General features: G+C 55.3%; 1 protein-coding gene across 2 annotated transcripts in view; it reads left to right on the top strand.

Annotated features, from left to right (window-relative positions):
• Positions 1-18,295, top strand: part of OPHN1 (oligophrenin 1) — a 57,699-nt gene that overhangs the window by 6,871 nt on the left and 32,533 nt on the right. For both annotated transcript variants that reach the window (XM_074915565.1, XM_074915566.1), the window contains exons 2-4: positions 11,889-11,984; positions 15,658-15,719; positions 17,576-17,647. In XM_074915565.1, the coding sequence (XP_074771666.1) occupies positions 11,889-11,984; positions 15,658-15,719; positions 17,576-17,647 (230 nt within the window). The remainder of the gene's footprint in view (positions 1-11,888; positions 11,985-15,657; positions 15,720-17,575; positions 17,648-18,295) is intronic.

Raw genomic sequence — 18,295 nt, forward strand, 5'->3', positions numbered from 1 at the left:
ACTGGCCCTGGCTGGGTGTAATGAGCTGAACGAGGCCTCGGTGGCTCGTTAGCTTGGCCAGTCTGCCAGCCCTGCGTTCGGAGATGGCCTTGGCCATTGCGGGGGCTGAGGGGGAGCCACAGCCTGGAGCTGCAGACGGAGCCTGCGACGGCACGGGGCTGCCCTCAGCCGGGCATCGGCCCCGCTGCCTCCTCAGCCACTGCCAGAGGAAGGACCTTGGAAAGCATCGCAGAGGAGAAACGCGGAGGCAGATCTGTTGGCTGCCCCCCCGACACTTTCCCATTGAGGTGTCGCTGAAGCCTTGGTTCACCATGGACTGGTTTTTCAGCCACGCTGGTGGCACTGGGAGCACCTGCCTGGGGCTGGCTCCAGACAGGACGGTGTCTCACTCTGCAGGGACACCGTCCCCCTTTCTCCTGGAGCACGTTGCACTACAGCAGCTAGTGCTAAGCCGTTTCTGGACTTTAGCACGGGAAAAATGACTTGCTGGAAAATACATCACTCTCCTCTAGCAATAATGGGTTCTCCTTGTGCTTGTCCGCAGCTTGCTGGTCGTCTTCATCCTCACTGGGGCCTTCATCCGGTAAGGGCTCTGGTTACTGCCGATAACTTTTCAAATTTTCTCTCAAGTTCTCAGCTCTAGTTGTTTGAAGAGACATCAGACCTATACCCTGCTTAAAAACAGTCAGTCGCTTTGCTGTGGACCTGGACACCTCCTAGACCTGAACCAGTTACACTCAGTGAGTTAAAGCCATCAATGCTGATTTAGCCAGGAACTGGGACCCTGGCAAAAGAGAAGCATGCAGTAATCAAATGAAAGCGTCTTCTTGAGGATTTGGAGACCGGTGTGGTGCTGAGTATTGCTGTGCTGCAGACTGTAGCTTGCGGCGGAGGTGATGGGAGGAGGGCGAGGGAGCTGGTCACAGAGACCTTGGGAGGGCTGGAGGAGATAAAGTGTATGTGTGCGTGTATCTGGGGGGGGAGGCCTCGGAAGTCTGCAGTACTGGTAACGCACCACAGCATTTCCAGAAGTGATACTGGAAGCACTCTGGCATCGCTGACCTGATAGGATGTCCATAACAATACCCACCATTCCTTCCACATCCCTTTTGTTTTATAAATCACATTCCTTTTTTTGTTTTTAACTCTATGGGCCTGCGTCTCTACCTTTGAGTGGAGTGGGAGTGCAAATTCCCCGTCCCCTGCAGCAGATCTGAAGCGATGCTCAACCTGAAAAAAAAAAAAAGTTTCTGTGTCTATGTCAGCGCGGTGGAGTTCAGCTGACGTGCTGGCAGTGGCCCTCTCCCCAGCAAGCACCCCCGCTCTGTGGGCATCCTCCGGGCAGCAGCAGGAGGGGGGTCTCCTTGCAGCTGGCAGACGACGAAGCATCTCGTTTTCCTGGGCTGTAGTCACTGTGCACGGAATCTAGGGCCCCAGGTTGGTGCAAATCTAAACCAGACGTACTTTAACCAGAAACTAAAAAACAATATAAAAAGAAACGAACAAAAAACCCTTCCACAAAGCCAACCCTCCCTGTAACCGCCGAAGCCGTATCTTCAGACATGGGCAGGAAAGACGAGGAGTGTATGTGGTATCTGCCTGCTCCAGTTGCAGGGCGGATCTTGCCCCTTGTTCTGGGGTCGTTGATGGGTGTTTGTAGATTTTGTTCCAGGCTGGAGCAGCTCGCCCTGCGCCTTGGCACCACCGTGTTGGCTTTGCCATGTGGCCGGCACCGCAGCACCACGCACGGGCTGGAGAATGGGCTGGGGACCCGCCCTGGGCCAGCTTAAACCAAGGCGCAGTATTTTGTGCTGGCTTTGCCAGCCCTGACACGCTTCCCAAGAACTTGTTGGTGCAAAGGGCCAGGGCAAGAGGTTAAGTCGTTTTCAGGTGTTTGAGTGTGTTTTTTTTCCTTCTGCCACGCACGAGACATGCAGAGAGCTTTTCATCCTTCTCCTGTTGCCGTCCCTGGCTCCTTCCCGGGAGGATGTGGGCGTTATCCATGTTTTGTAACGTGTCTGACAGCCCACGGGCTCACAGCAGCACTGCTGCTGACCGAAGAGTTTCCTCTTGAGTCACCGTGTGAAGACTCAGCTTTTCTGGCTGTTTTTTCTTGAGAAATTTTTGGAATATCTTATTTATTAATCCTGTTGGTAGGATACTGGTAACCACAGATGTGGCATCCCGCAGCCACCCGCCAGCTTTCCACGGGTGGTTCTGTCGTGCTGTGTGCCAGCAGTGTGGTGGCCCCGCTGGGCTCTGTGGTGGCGTGTGGCTGAAACCTGCCCTTCAGCGGCAGAGCTTGAAGAACTGAGAGAGATAGGGGAAAAAAAGGACAAAGTTCTTTCCCGCGAACAAGCGGGGCTATTTTACAGATGTTGAACATACCACAGGGAAAGCTTCTTTGAAAGTGCTGGTGAAATTCAGCAGGCGGAGGTTACGTCTCACTAAGTTACTTCTTACCAAGCATTAAACAAACGTTTCAAATGTGTAAACCTTCTGTTTGAGTTTCTGATAGGTATTGAGGAAAAAGCTCTTGGAAACTTCTCATTTGGGTTTTAGTGGTGGTGGACTTTTCCGTGTTGGCTTTTGTTTTGCCCCGCAGAGCCCTGAGCACAGTCGGCTGAGCTCCTCTGGCGGAGCAGCGATCCCCAGGTGCTTGCTTTTCCTCTCTGGGGCACGTTTAAGGGCTGCCTTTGTGGGTGTTGTCCTTTTTTGTCACCGAATTCCCCGTGCCTGTGAATGTGCGGTCACGAGTTGTTCAAATGATGATAAGAGCAGCAGAAAAGCCTGAGATAAAGTTTATAAGTAAAGCCCAGAGTTGAGGTTGCTCTCTGCAGTCTGTTCTCCCTCCGTTTCTTATCCTGTTCCTCCAGCCAAGACTGATTATGAAGCGCTGAGGCGAGATATTTTTAAAACAAGAGTAATTTCACTAATCTTACTAAACCTTGTAGCTGTGAAAATGGAGAACAAGGGACATGATCTGTTCCTGTGCCAGCAGATGATGAACTGGGGACCTGTGGGGCATCGGGGTCCCTCTGTTAGGGGGGCACAGAGCTGACCCCTGAGTCTTCATGGGATGTGGGGCTTGCGGAGGCGCCCAGAGGTGGGGGGTGGCTCTGGCGGGTGCTCTGCAGGGTGGGTGGGTTCGGGCTGTCCCGGTGCTGGTCGGGTTGAAGATGCCCTGGGCGCGGGCCGGGCCGTGTCTGTGCGGGCAGCGGCTCCCGGCCCTGGGGCAGGAGGGATGCGCCTTCCTCCCCACGCTGAACCGCTTCGGATCGCTGGTGAGTCTTCCCCTTGCTCCGCGTGTGACTCATCTGGCCTCCTGCCTGGCCCTCGCTGCGCCCTTATCGAAGGAAACTCTGAAATCATCGCGTGCCGGGGGAGCGAGCCGCTGGCTCCGCGCTGATCCCGCCCGAGGAGCCCCTGGTTTTCCCTCGCTTGCCCCTGCCTGGGAAGGGTGGCTGCGGGGAGGCTGCAGCGAGACGCATCTGATGGCTCCGCAGATCATAAGATATCTCTGTGGGGATTGCTAATGCTCTGCCCCGGATAAGAGTCTGTTGTTTTCGTGTTTGTTTTCCCCGTGTTCGTACTGCGTGTACAGCAGGGAGCCGCGGCTCTTGGAGCACACCCTCTCCTGCCGCTTACGCCAGAGCAGCCGTGCCAAAAGCCTGCGCGGCTGCTCTCGGGGCCGGGGAGCTCCGGGTGGCCTCAAGTGCTGCCAGGATTTGTGCAGCTCTGCCCTGTCCTCACCCACCAGCCGCCTCGCGCCAGGATTCCCGATGCCCCCGGGAGATGGGCTGGCAGCCCCTCCTCAACAGCGCGCTCCTCCCGAGGAAGGAGAACATTCATTTGCTTGCCGTTGCTCAGCTGCTTAGTTTTTTTCGTTTTTCAGGGAGTTTGTCCATTACTCAGCATCACTAAGCCCTGTCCCCAGGACTGGGGAAGGCTGTTAGGACAGGCGGCTGGCCTCTGTGGGATGGTGATGCAGATGGGGCTGTATTTATACAGGTGCTCGCAGGCGTTGCTTCCCTGCACCACTGCTGTGCTCAGGTGCTCTTCATGAAACATATTCCTCTCTGAACCATCATTGTTCAACCGAAACACAAAAAATAGCCATTTCCTAAACAGTCAGGCTTTGCCAGGAGCTGAATCTCCAGCAAAGGAATTCCTTTTGTGAGTTTGAGGTGAAAGGATGTAGGAGAGCAGAGGGGGGTTTGCCAGCCCCTCTGGTTTGGGGCAGTGGGAGCTCATCTCGGGGGCAACTTGTCTGTAAACTCGGGGTTCAAATCCATGGAGGAAACTTGGTCATTTCCCCCCAACATACTGGATGGATGCTGTGACCTATACAATTGAAATAAATAATAGTTTCAGTATTTCTTAATGCGCATTTCAACATTTTTGCTGATTTCTAAGGCTGCTAATCTTTTTTTAACTTCCACTGCAGTTAGCCACGTGTTCTGGGCTGTCTGCCTCACGTCTTTTTCCAGTTTTGCTGAAGAAAGTCCTCCCGCTTTGCAAGATCACGCCGAAAGGCCAGGAAAATGCCAGAGGTGCAGATTTGTGCTCCGAGGAGCTCAGGCGTGCAGCATGTGGTTTCACCTCGCGCTCAGCGGGAGGAGCAGAGGGGAGCACTGGTACCAGGGGGCTTTGCTGAGCTGCTGGTGGCGGAGCAGCGTGGCTACCCCTGTGCTGTCCCTGCCCGGCCGGGCTGGGGAGGAGGCTGTGCCGAAGGGTCCTGTGCCTCCCAGGACTGAAGATCATGGCTGTTCTGGTATTTCGGAAGCAAAAATCATAAAAAGTGAATCCAAACACTATCCTTTATAAAAACATTAACATGGCCTCAAGAGCCACGTGCCAGGAAACCAGAACAAGCCAGTGAGTGTCACTGGGAGCACGGTGTGCTCCTTGTCTTTGCTTTAAAACATGGCTTTGCTGCGTGCCTGTCCTCCTGCTCAGCGATATCTGTCACTGGGAAGGTCTGGGGAAGAAAAGTTGTGCTGGATAATTAGTGCTCACTTAATCAGAGGTAGGGGGAGAGTGCATCATTCTCCCCAGAAGCTGTAACCTGCCTCACTCGCTTCTGGTTTTCTCCAAAACGGACCCATATACCCCAAAACTTTGTTGCCCTTCCAGCCTTGCTTGCTTGCTTTTTGTTTTGCTTGCTTTTCTGAGGTGATACGTTGCCTGACTTCTGAGCTGTTGGGGAGGAGACCCGTGGTCTCCTTCTGCTCGTGGCAGCCAGAAAAGCCTCTCTGTGCATTGACCTTCCTTGTCTGGGAGCCAGCGGAGTGAGGCTGGCGGCTCTGCTGAGGGACAGGCAGGGCACAGCACCTTCCCTTCAGTCAGCAGCGGGAGGAGAGAGGCATAAGGAATATATGATAAATGTCAGGAATTGCTGTGTTGGTCTTTCCTTTAAATTAAGCGGTAAATAAAGAAAATAATCCTGTCAAGCAAGTTTGTGCACTTACTGCAAGGTTGCCTGGGCCAGGATGGGAATTTATGAGAATAAAAAATGATGTTTAGGACAGCAAGCGGAAACTAGGCAGGGGGGAGAGCGGGCAGGTGACGAGTCAGTTTAGGTAATGGTGTGGAGGGCAGGTAATCAGCTTGCAAAGCAAAAGGCCACTAGGTAGGGAGAGGAACTGAAAAATGTATTTGTACTTGAACCACAGCCCTGCCCTTCTCCCTGGAGCCTGAAATGGCAGGTTATGAGAGACTCAGTCAATAAAGGGCTGATTAGAAAAGATAAAGGTATAACAGAAGTATTAGACATTCATTAATTCCTTTGCAAGAGATTTGTAGAGCACAGCTAAATACAGCAAGTTATTTTTAGAAGTTCATGCTAGCCATTTACTTCTGGCAAGTGGAAAACCTGTGTCAGTGTGTGAAAAACGGCCTTTGTGAAACGTGTCGGTATTTCTGAACCCCCACAGCACCCAGGAAGCCTTCGGGGGCACTCGAGAACAGCCTGCCATGGGTTAATGCAGAGCCTGGGGCTATTTTTTAATTACTTAAGGGTAAGCAGCTCTCATTTATGGAGTAACCACAGTGCTGTTTTCCTCATGAGATGCTTGTGCAGATTTGGGACTACGTAGAAGGCTGACCGGAAGGTTATTTCTATCCCTCATCTGCAGAAGTCCACATGTTTCTGTGTTTGAGCAGCTGCAGAGTGCTTAGGAGCGTTCTGTGAGTCAGGACTCATTGCTCGCGTTCCTCGCGGCGCATCTGGGCTCAGTCAGAGCAGCTGCATTGATTTCAGAGTTGAGGTCTTGTGGCGGGACGGCGTTCGGGGGCTTCGTGCAGTTCGTACACGCTGTGTGAGTACAGCAGCTCGGAGCCAAACACTGTGTGTGTCAGCTGGCAAAGGTTTGCAGCCCCCGAGGCGGCGGGGCGGGTACCGCATCCACGGCCGCCTCGCCGGGCTGGTGCTGTGGATCAGCTCCGGCTCCCTCGTGATGCAACTGCCTGGGAAATTCTTTGGCGGGAGTTGGTAACAATGGGCACATTCTCTTTCCTTCAGGCATCACAGCCTTCTCTCTTTTGCATGCTGGAGTAAAAATGGTATTTCTCATGTTTTGTGTGTCCCATAGCCCAGCTCTGCACGAGGAAGCAGGAAACGTTCTGTGGTGCCCAAGCGCTGGGAAGGAATTTAGGTGCACCCTCAGCTGCTGTGCATCAGGGTCTGGCAACATTTCCCAAAAAAAGGGGTTTCCAGAGTTCAGAGCCTAACCCTAGAATTTGTCCTTGCCTTAAAATTCTTTTATTTAAGTACAGAATGAACTTTTATTGTCTTTCATTTACTCGAAAGAAAAAAAGTCTGTGGCTGTTTCTGCTATTTCTGTTTTCAAGCTAGAGAAGAAAAAAGCAAAATGCTGAAGTGGAGCTCCTCCTTACATTTGATCTGTTCATTTGCATTGCCATAGCTCAAAATAATTTGGGGTTTTCCTTAAGGACTGTTGAAGCTGTTGCAGAGCTGCCCCGTGCAGGGCACGTCTGCGCCGTGGAGCCTCGGGAGCAGCTTGTTGCCCCACGATGGGCTCGGCTCGGCTGGTCCTGCCTCGCTGTATCTGCCCTCGGCTGGGGTCACGTTAAATTAAGGACTGGATTTGCTCTAGAACTGTCGCTGGCCGATGACTGCCATGGTGATGAGGTGCAGGGTTTGGTTTTTTTGGGTTTTTTTTCTCCTTACTTTGCAGTGCCTTGCACAGGGAGCAGCGTGTGACTGAGGATTAGCCCAAGGCCTGGGCCAGGGGGTGGCGATTCTCGCCCTGCTGTTTCTGAGGGAGAAGCAGGGACGGTGCCAGCTCTCCCAGCGGCTGCCCAGCTGACAAACGTGACCCGGCGGGGTCGGCGAGGGGACGTCTGGGTGTGGGTAACCTGGGCAAGGGTACGGGCAGCCCGCTCCCGGCAGGTGTGAGGTGTACGCTCTGCCACAGCAGGAGGCTTTTTGTTGGCTTTCAGAGCGTTTGTTTCTAAGCTGCTTTCTCTCCGTTACACCCGACGTCACGCCGCGGTGTTGAGGCAGCGCAAGCGCAGCCCGGCTTTTCTGGCACACAGAGATCCCGGCTGTCCCTGTGGCTGTCACCACCGCGTTGTCCCTGGCACTTCTGTTCCCATGGTCTCGGGGACGTGCTTTCCTCTCTGGGCAGCCGAGGACCGTTGCCGTCCCACAGGCGGGGCTCAGAGAGGTGCCAGGCTCACCAGAGGCGCCTCTGCGGCCTGGCGGGCCCTCGAGCGGCGGCGCCTCCTCCAGCCGCGTCCGCTCGTCCCGCGGCAGCGTGAGGGGGTGCGGGGCCGCGTCCCCCCACGGGGTCTGTCCTGTGGCCGTGGTTTCCTTCTGTTTGAATTTCTAAGCATTGAGGGGAAGAAGCAGAACCACAGCTGGTTTAGGGCTTCTGGCTGTGCTTTTTCAGAGGCCTGCGGCTTTTACAAAGAGAGCAAAATTTTTTTTCTTGTGGTCTTTGGTTACCTGTGGTTGCTGTGAACAGTTGAAATGAGACTCCCTGCTAGGTCTTTGCTGAGCGGGCTGTGGGGTGTGTCCTTCACTAGCTGCAGCCTCTGGAGGTGTGTTTATCTGCACAGAAATACAACCAGAAAGTTCTTTGTGTGCCTCCTACGACTTGTGCAGCTGTAGCTGGCCCCTTCCCTCCCTCCTGCCCGGTGCAAGTTGTTCTGCGCGGAGAGATGGGGCTTTATTTTTACGAGAAGAATATAAATTATTGTGGCCACAAATTGTGAGAGTTGGCATCGCTTACTGAGTGCTGTAAGGAAGAAGCGTCCTGGAGGATTTCTGATCGAATTAATTTCGGTGTGTTTCCACGGCAACGGGCTGAGCTGTACCAAGAGCAGGCAGGGTCCGTGGGGGCTGCTGGGCGGGGGCGAGGCTTTGCCAGCTGCTGGCAGTCCTGTCCCTGCCCTGGAAGCACGGAGTTACTGCTCTCCACAGCCTTCCCGGGGCTGGGTGAGCAGCCCCTGGCTGCGCACAGCGGGGGGAGGCACATCCCGGGGTCTGTTAAAAGGAGGGAGAGTACGGGCCCATCTCCGCCAGCGTGGCGATGTCGCCCTGTTTCCCGCGATGCAGATCTCTTCCCGCCCAGCTCCAGCCACTGCCTGCCATGGCCCCTTCCTTCTGCCAAGCCGCTTTCCTGCTGCCGTGGCTCATCCCGGTCCCCCCTGCCCTGCCCTGTCCCCCGCTGTCACCACGCCGCCGTTCGGGTGCTGCCGAGGGAAGTGGCGATGCTCTGCGTCGGGCTCCCCGGGTGACAGCATCATCCCTTCCCCGGGCGGCCGGGTCACCCCGGTGTCAGTTCCCATCCTTAGAACAACACCCGCCGTAGCGTGGTGGCCCCCGACGGTGCCCGTCCCGCGGGTGGCTCGGGGCTGTGGGGAGCCGGTGTTCAGCCAAGGCTCTGTACGTGTCCGAGGACGAGTCACGTTGCTCGGGGCAGTCTGGTTTCCATTAAAGGCTGCTCAGGAGCCAGGCCAGGCGTGCGCAGCACGGGCTCTCCCTCCGCCTGGCCTCTCCTTTCCTAACCCCCATCTCCTGCTGCTGTTTTTCTGCGGGATGGGGGTCTGCCGGTGCCCCGGCCACCCCCGGGGTGTCCTCGGCGGCTGTCACCTCGCCGTGGGACAGAGGGACAGACTCCCTCAGCGTGGCGGAGGGGGGCACACGGTCACCGCTCGCAGCCGGGGCTTCCGACCCCCGGCTGTGCTGAAGGTGGGGATGAGGATGGCTCCCCAAAATGAACAGATTTCCTTGTCCCGAGTGAAACAAAACAGCACTGGACTAATTAAGGGGCGCTCACTTTTATTTTGTCTTCACTGCTCAGCTAATGTGAGATGCGGTGTAGAGCACATCCACCTGGATTTCCTTGAGTAGACAACTGGCAAATTAAGCTTTCAGGCCAGACAGCACTTTGAAAGGAAAACATAACTTAAATCAGCAATACTGTTTCTTTTTTTCTGGTTAAAATGGAGGTGTTTGGCTCTTTCAAACCCCTGTTTCTGTACAAACCAAAAGGCAAGCAGCTTGCCAAGGCCTGTTTCGCTGACATGTGCAGTGGGAGGCCGGTGCGTGGCAGCCCCCATCCCGGCGGGGCTGTGACTGCACTTGTGTGTGGGGGGGATGCAGGAGCCGGAGCTGGGCCCCCCCTCATCGCCTCCCCCCATGGAGGGGATGGCCAGGTGCTGGTCAGGGGTGCAGGAGGGTGGAACTTGATGAGCCCCCCCGGGGGCTGCTCAGGGACCAGGTGATGGCTTGGGATGGGTGCCCAAAGGGGGGGGGGGTGTTGAAGTTCACCCCCTAATCAGCCCCCTAATCGAGGGGCTGGGCGGGGGCTGTAGCAGCGCCCAGGGAAGAGGACGAGGGTTTGTAGGGGGATGAACAAAGATTCCCCTGAGCAACAACTGAATGAGAGCCTCCGGCCCGGCCTGAAGCGAACGCTGCGGGGACTGAGAGTGAATTATTTGCTGAGGTTTTCCACCAAATCAATGACATCATTCTGTGCTGGAGTTCACCCGTTTACGCACTCTCGGCCCCCCGGCAGCTGTGCTTAAATAGGGACATTCAGGCCTGAATCTGCCCATTCAGGAGCAAAGGTTTGACCCGCCGGAGGAAACTGCTGAACGAGGCTTTTGAGGGGAGAGCCGGGACTGTCTGCGCTGCGAGGCTGCGCTCCTCCCCGGGCCCGGGTCCCGGCGGTCCCCGCCTGCCGCGGTTGCTCGGGGGCCCCGGGGTGCTCTTGACCCTGGGACAGGGAAGCAGAGCAGTCTGGGGACCTGCCAGGATCCCACACCGGCCACTTGATTTCCTTTCCCAACGTCCCATTCAGTGTTGTCCAATTTTTCTCAGCCCTTCATAGCAGTGTTTCAGAAAACCCCATGTTTGCTGCTGCGGTGATAAGTTCTTTTGTCACGGAGTCTGCAATGGGACAGAACAAACAAAAATACACCCAGATCACCCCCAGTGCAGGGGGTAGCCTGCACTGTGCAGACACAATCCTCACACCTCATTTTTGGCCATTATTTCCCCCCAGATTTAAACAACTGATGCCAAAAGAGATTGTGTGTGTCTTATTTTTTTTAAACAAACAAATTCTAAAAAGCTGTCCATTTACACGGAGTTTCTCTGTTACAGCAATCTTTCCCCTGGTTTGGCAAAGCAGGGCTGTACAAACCGGTTACATGTTAACGTCTGTGTTGTCACATCTTCCACAACTTCAGCTTCCTGAATTTCAGAGAGCACGTTCCCCGTGCATCCCACAGCCTGGGACTGTGCCTACGGCTGGAGTCCAGAATTAGGGAAAATAACAATGTGAATCCAAGTATCAAATTATTCCTTTGCTTTTGTTTTATTTTCTATGTCCTATTCCCTAAGGTCAGGCAAGTTCAGCCTCCTCCTGTTTGTGTCTCGGGTATTTGCTGTTGGAGGAAGATCAGCCCCCCAGACAAGCGCGTAGCCTCGTGTGCGAGGCTCTCGAATCCACCCCATCTCCCTCCTGTGCTCTGCCCGCGGGAGGACTCGGTCCCTCCTGTGCCGGAGCGTCACCTGTGCCTGTCCCAGCCCACACCGGGGGGGTGGCTGCAGCCTCGGGGCCGGCTGCCCCGTCCCGTCCCCCCTCTGCCACAGCAGAGCTGCTGACCGAGCTGCGAAGCAGCCGCACAGGATGCAAAGACACAAAGGATCCTTTGGGCCAGAAACTTCTCTGCAAAGTCCAAAAATAATTTGGGCAGAGCTGCCAACCGCTATCGGGAAGTGTCTTTGCTTCAAGACTGGAAGTTCCTCCCCAGCAGGCCAGGAGCGGGTCCCAGGGCCATCGGCAGACGCTCTGTGACCCCCGAAAGTGGGGCAGTTATTTAGAGTCTGATCTTTTCCCCTCGTGTTTATTTTCTGACTCTACAGATTTCTCTCCCATAGAATGAAAGAACCCCTTTGCACGGTGGCAAGGCTGGCCGGCCGCCCCGAGGAGCTGTGCCGATGCACGGCGGCACCGGGGATATCTGCCTCTCCGAAACCCTTCCGGGGCGCTGGGGGATGCTGCATGTGTTCTTGCAGGGGAAATGTGTCCGTGTCCCTTCCCAGACGGGGCAGGGCAGGGGGCTGTCAGTCGGCTGGATGTAAAATTCAGTGCATCCATTAGTAACATCCATTAGAAACATTTTCAGCAACGCTGGAGGGAGAAAAAGAAAACAAGAGAAATGCTGTCTGCAGCCTCTAATGGTTGTTCACATTGAAACATTTTCTGAAGTGATTAAATTCATGATGCCTGTGGATTTTTCTAACCACCTCACTATAGTTTTGTTCCATTCAGGTTAAATTTCTGAGACGTGCTGCTTCTGTGTAACGGTTGCAAAAATACACAGCCTTACTGCTCTGTCCTTTCCAGGTTACTCATCGGCAGTACAGAAATTCTCCCAGACTTTGCAGTCATTTCAGTTCGACTTTATCGGTGACACGCTAACGGATGATGAGATTAATATTGGTAAGTTTTCTTCTTTTTGATTCAAACTTTCAGTAACTGAGAAAGTCTCTCCTCTAGGAATTTGCCTGCACTGGTGGTTTTTAAACAGCATCAGGAGCCAGGTTCCCCAGATGCCCGTCAGCTATTCCAAGGGGTATTTTACAAAGCTGGACTTTCGCGGGTAGAGTTTCACATTCCTCATTCCACGGGCAATTTGCAGAGGTTTTCCATGGCACCAACCCTGCTCCCTGCTGCCAGGCAGGACAGCGGTGTGGCACTGCCCTCCCAGCCAGTCCCACTCCCCAGTGCTGCGGGCAGACTGGGAACACTCAGGGTGCTGGGCATCGGCCACGTGTCCCGCTCCGGGCGGGCGCTGCTCCTCAAGCTGCCTTTGCCCTGCTGAGAACACCCTGCAGAAACAAAACTGCCCCACGCTGCCCTGGAAAAGGGACCAGGCTGCAAACTGCCGGGAAAAGTGTGTTGTCTTATGGAAAATAATCCCGTCTCTGCCTGGGAGAGTGTCACACTACTCCCCGCACATCTGTTTCGGGATTAACAATCATTTTACGTGCCTGCCAGCCGGGTGCCACCCTGCCGGTTACACAGCTGCCGGCTGCACCCAGGGAGCTCAGCCGAATGGCCTAAACGCCCTAAACCCAGTGCTTCTCAAATTAATCCTGCTCTGGGCTGTGGAAGGGCTGGTGCAGGGCTGTGAGTGCTGCAGGGGGGAGGACAGGAGATCTCCCAGCCCCAGAGGGCCTGACCCTGGCCCGTGGCACAGAACCGGGGGGGTGCCCATGGTCGGGGGCACAGGGCATTAGCTGGGCTGCTCCTGGGGGCTGAATCTAGAAAAAGAGAACAACAACAACAAAAAAAAGGCTTTTGTCAGGCTGTTGTTGAGGAGTGGCTGTAAGTGTGACATTGCTGATGTCAGGTCTCTTGGCCATCGCTGAAAGGGGAAGGAAGTAAAGCCTGTTCTTTGCGCTGTTTTATTTAAAGCAGTTTAAAGCAGATTGCAGCTCGCCCTTCAAAATCTGATTTGCTTCTTGGAAAGTCTCTAGGTGAAACCCACTGGAAATGAGTCAGCCTCCACATCTAATGGCAACAGAGGTGCTGAACTTCCAAACACATTGGAATAAGGGAGGGGAAAACATTGCCTTATAAATGCCCCTCCTGGGAGCAGAGGGATCTGAGGAGAACGGCTGCCCAAGGGAAGGAGCGTCCCTCCTCTCGGCTGGAAGGGACAAAGCTCCGAGGCCCCGTGCCCCCGCGCTGCCTCTCGCCCTGCCTCTGCTCATGGGAGGGAGCAGAGCCCGGCGCCGTGAGGCGGCAGGCCCGCAGCGCTCGGCGGGCGAGGCAGGCTGCTGGAATGACAGGGCTTGAATGGGGGGACTGTGGGCGGAGGAGAGCGAAAAGAGATCACAGCAAATGTAAAACACTCCGTGGTGAAACCAGCGCGTTTCCCTGCTTCTGTTTTTGTTGGGGAATGTTTGTTTTGCTCTTTGAAGAGGAGGTGCCTGGTTTCCCCTGTGAAAAAGCCGGAGCTGTGTTCCTCCTCCTCCACCGAAGCCTGCAGTGCCTGCTGGGGCCAGCGCTTGCAAGGCTCCTGCCTCCCGAAGCAGCAGCAGGGCGGCGACGTCCCCGCGGCGGCTTCCAGGTCTGCGTGGGAGCGCGGGAGCTCATTTGATGTGCAGGATACGGGAATGAAGCAAAACATTAATGAGCGCTTCCTCTTGTACTTCAGGGACAGTGTTTGATCTGTGAATACCAGCAGCGGCACAACTCTGCCTTTGCCCGTCGGCAGACTGCGGGCTGGGCCCCTCGCGCCGGGCGGGGGCTGTGGAGCCTGCGAGCGCGAGTCGGGCCGCGGGCGCTGGGCTGCTGCTGCCTGGCGTGGGCAGGGCTCTGCCCCGGGGACGGGCACGGTGACAGACGCACCCCCGTTACGTGGTGGCCGTGTCCCTCCGCCCAGAAACGTGTGCCCGGACTCCTCCTGTAGAGCCCGAAAAAGGAACATCTAGTGAAAATTTTAGGCGCTGGCATTTTTGCTGTAAATTCAGGGCTGGATTCTCTTCCTCCCCGTGATAATTCGTTTCCTGGCTCAGTTCCCCCGTGTCTCTGCGCGCTTCAGGTTTCATATCGTCCTGAGTAACCGCAGGGAAAGGCAGCGTGGCCGGGGGTGAGCTGCCGGGACGCTGCATGTGCCGGCTCTGGAAGAGCCCTCTGAAGCTCCCGGCTCCTGGCGAGGGCTCTGTCTGGCTGGAGCCAGCGGAGGGGCTGTGTCACGAGGCCGCTGTGGTTTCTCCCCTTTGTGTCTGTCTCAGCAGCCGCAGAGCGAGTCCCTAACGCTGGAGGCTCGTGCTCGCTGGCTGCGCAGCGGCGTTTGGGCTGGGTTTAGCAGGACGGGGGTGAGGGGAGAGGGCCCTCAGCTTGCGGCGGAGCACAGACACATCCTCGCGCCTCGGCTGTGGGATGAGCTCTTGCAGCGTGCGCAGGGTTTGTTCCCCCGTGTTAGCTCTGCCAGCCCAGGCGGGCTGGAGGTTCTCTGGGTCGTTCTCAGGCAGCCTTTGAATCTCTCCGCTCCACAGTGAGTGCGGGGCCTGAGCTGCAAGAACAAGAACTCCAGCGCTGCTCCGCAGCCGCGAGGTGACGAGCGGAGCTGAGGGAACGTTCCCAGCCAGCTCCCGGGTCGCTCCCAGGAACGCCCGGGCAGTCGGGTTCTTCCCCGCCGGCGTTCAGCACGTGTGGGCAGGCAGGGGTTTGCCCAGCCTGGCCTTACACCTCCCGCAGAACTGAGCCTTCTGCAGTGCTGCTCGTTTCACTGCTCTTCTGCGAGAGGTTTTCTCCCCTGCTACAAATTCAGTCCCTTCCCCTGTTCTCCTCCGATGGGCAGAGAGAGGGCTCTGTGCCCTCTTGGTGATAGCCCTGGTGGTGTAGGGGGAGTCAACTACTCCTGCCTAGTGCCTTTTTTTTCCCCAGGCTAAATAAACCTTGTTGTTTCAGTTTGTTAAAGGTTTCATGTTATTTTTGTTGTAGGTGGACTCCAAGGAAAGTGCTGCTCAGTGAGATCTTTTCGTTTAATTTTTAACATTTTGGGGAGTGGTGTCAATGTCTGTGACCATTCCTTCATAGTTACAGGGACTTTGTGCTTCTTGTCACAGAACATCATCTCTGTTATTCCGGGTTGGCTTCATTTTACAGACTCGTCCTGGCCCTGGAGAGCTCCTGCAGCTCCTCCCGGCTCGGGCAGAGGTGCCGGGCCCGTTCTGGCGCTGCCGCAGCCGCCCAGGCAGGACCGCCCAGGCAGGACAGGCAGCTTGTCCTGCCCGCAGAGCCCATCCTGCTGCCATCCCTGGTGCGGGCGGCTGCCCCTTCCCCGCCACCTGCCTTACCAGCTTTTCCTAATGAAAGCTAATTAATGTGTCTTCCCTTCCCAGGGCATTATCTGCCTTGTTGCTCCAGGCAGCCCCTCCTCTCCAGCATGGAAACAAATACCTGTTGTGGTCGTGGCCGGCCCTTACCGATGGCCCTGCCTAGCTGGGTTTCTGCCAAAAAGGGACAGCTCTTCCCTGGCTCTTGGCGAACCTTTAGACAGCAATGCTGGGGGTGCAGCAGATTCGGGTACCCCAGAGTGTGTCCCGTGCCCCGGTGCCACACCCCAGCCCCACCAACCAGCCTCTTCTTTTCCTTACAGCCGAGTCCTTTAAGGAGTTTGCAGAGCTGCTCCAGGAGGTAGAGCTGGAGAGGTCCATGATGGTAAGATGATCTGATCTGTGCTCTGGTAATTACTGTCTCATCTTAATGTTTAAATGCTAAATCACAGCACCATGTACCTTGGTGTTGAAGCTTCCCGTCGGAGGGGGTCTGGGAGCACCAGGAGTATTCTGCTTTGCACCACGCCTGGGGTGCGGGGTGGGGAGGGAAGACGTTGTCCCCCGCAGTGTCCGAAACCTCTCACAGAGCCCCGGGACCCCGCCACTGGCAGCAGGCTGGCTCTTCAGCATGTGTCTGAGCTGGTAACAGGCTGGTTTTGCGGTGAAACAAAGGGTTAAAGGAGCAAGATGGTTTTTTAGCTTCGTTTCTGCTGGGTGTGAGCACGCCGGTGCCACTGTGGCCCTGCCCTGGCCCGCACAGCTCCTGCAGGGCTCTCCTGCTGCATTGTGCCCTCTGCCTCCTCCAGAGCGAGCGTTGGCTTCCCGTTTCCCTCCTAATTCCAGGAAAAACACGAAGGTTAGGCTCAGCAGAGTGCTTTTAGAGCATGCCAGGAATGTGCTGCTTGGCTCCGCTTCCCTCTGCCTCGTGCGGCAGCGAGAGCTGGTGCCAGGCTGCGGGCTGGGCCAGCGCCGCAGCGGTGCCTGCACCGGCGGGACGCCTCCGGCCACCCCGCGGGTCCGCAGGCAGGCAGGGAACCCCAGGAAACCAGTGAGGAGCTGGAGGGAAGCAGTAAGGTCGGTCTTTATTAATTACAGCCCAGGTACAATTGGCTCCTTTGGTGGTGGGTGGAAGGGACCGTTTCAGGGATGCTTTTAGGGATGCTGTCCAACTTTTTAAAATGTTTTCTTTTGCCCGCCCCTTGTAGGACCAGTCCTTTACAGTAGCTCACTCAGAAGGTTTCACACTCACCATGTTCATCAGCTTTAAATTACTGAAAGGGCTGTGGCAGTGTAGAGTCCTCTCCCCTTCTCTTCCCCTCTCCCTTCTCTGGGGCTCAGGAGACAGCCTGTCGCAGTAGAAACGGGGATGGGAAGAGTCATGTCCCAGTGCCAGGGTTGAGCTGGAGCCTGTGGTGCAAACTGGGGTGAGTTTGCCTGTGGATTCACGAAGAGGGAGCACAGAGCACATCCCAGGAAAGCGTCTTTCAGACATCTGACAGGACTGGCAGAGACACAGGCAGGCTTTCCTTTTTCCCTAGCCATTACTGTTGCTGTTATTCTGTGACAGATAACCTGCTGTCACTCTTCTGCCTGGATCTCGGGAGAGGGAAATCCGTCGTTTGAGAGCCGTGTTCTCAGGGCCATCAAGCCCAGTGCTGTGTGGTGAGAGGCCAGAGCACGCCAAGGCCCCGGCAGGGAGCCAGCCCCAGCCCTGCCTTCGACTCGCCTGAGCTTGGGCCCTTCCTCACACCTTCTCCAAGAAGCAGCCCCTGCCCGTCGGGCCTTGCTGAGCTCTGCAGGTGGTTTCTCTCCGGAACAGGGCTCGTTTCAGGCCCGCGACGAGCGCCTGCTGGGGCTGCTGCTGGTTAGGGCTCACCCCGCGCCCGCCGTACCTCGAGCATCCAGCCCTCCTGGGCCAACCAGGACCAGCTCTCCTCGAGCAGGGCTGGTGGCAGGTCCTGTCGCTGGTGGCTTGTCCCCCAAGCACAGCCTGTGGCACGGGGCTGGGGGAGCCCACCTCTCAGTTACAGGGTGTCCTCAGGGCCTCGTGTGCCGTGACTGGGGTGTTCTGTGTGTTACAGATGGGGAAACATGGATGCGGATGGGTTAAGTGACTTCACTTGCAAGTCAGAGGCATTAAAATCTAAGAGTTCTTGGCTTCCAGCCCTGTTCAGCCTCTATTTAGGACAAAATGAATCTGTCTTTTATAATTAAACTGTTTCTTTCTTCGTGCTCTAGGTACAAAACGCCAGTGACTTGCTGATCAAACCTTTGGAGAACTTTCGGAAGGAGCAGATAGGATTCACCAAGGTAAGGCTTGATTGTTTATTTATTTTTAAATTTAACAGGTTTGTTTTCTGTGTTTGAATTCAGGTTTTTCTGCTGGTTTTTGTTGATTTTAAAAAGTAGACAATTCTACTCCATTTCGACCTCATGCTTTCAGAAACTTCCTCATCTAATGCTGGCTCTCAGCTGCTGGCACAAAAGAGTCCGTGCTGTGACTTTTAGTCTGATTTTTCAATCATAAGAGGCTCCAAAACCTTTTCCTGAATTCTTTGGGCTCTCTTCTGGCCGAGTTCCAGCGCTGTCTCCATCCTGAGCAAGGAGTGCTTGTTTCGACCAGTAATCAAGAGATACTCCTTGCTGCTTCCTCTCTCTTCTCCCGTTTGTTCATTCAGGGCTGTTGAGAATGAAACACTTTCCTTGGATAAGTGTTGGAGCGGGAGGAAGAGCAGCAGAGGCTGGCAGTCAGAACTTCATTATCGTCATAGGGCTTTTGTTGTGAAATATTTAAATAAAGCATCTAATGAGTCTTTCAGATGGACCAAAATTTAAAGAAACAAACTATAAAAAGCAAATCCTGCACATGTTGAGCAGAAAAGGTTATTTTTCCCTTGTCTGCTATCAAGAAATCTAGGTTCCACTTTACTCGGCAGCAGCTTGAAATGGGGCTGGCGC

Source organism: Athene noctua, chromosome 11, assembly GCF_965140245.1.
Source record: "Athene noctua chromosome 11, bAthNoc1.hap1.1, whole genome shotgun sequence".
NCBI lineage: Eukaryota > Metazoa > Chordata > Aves > Strigiformes > Strigidae > Athene > Athene noctua.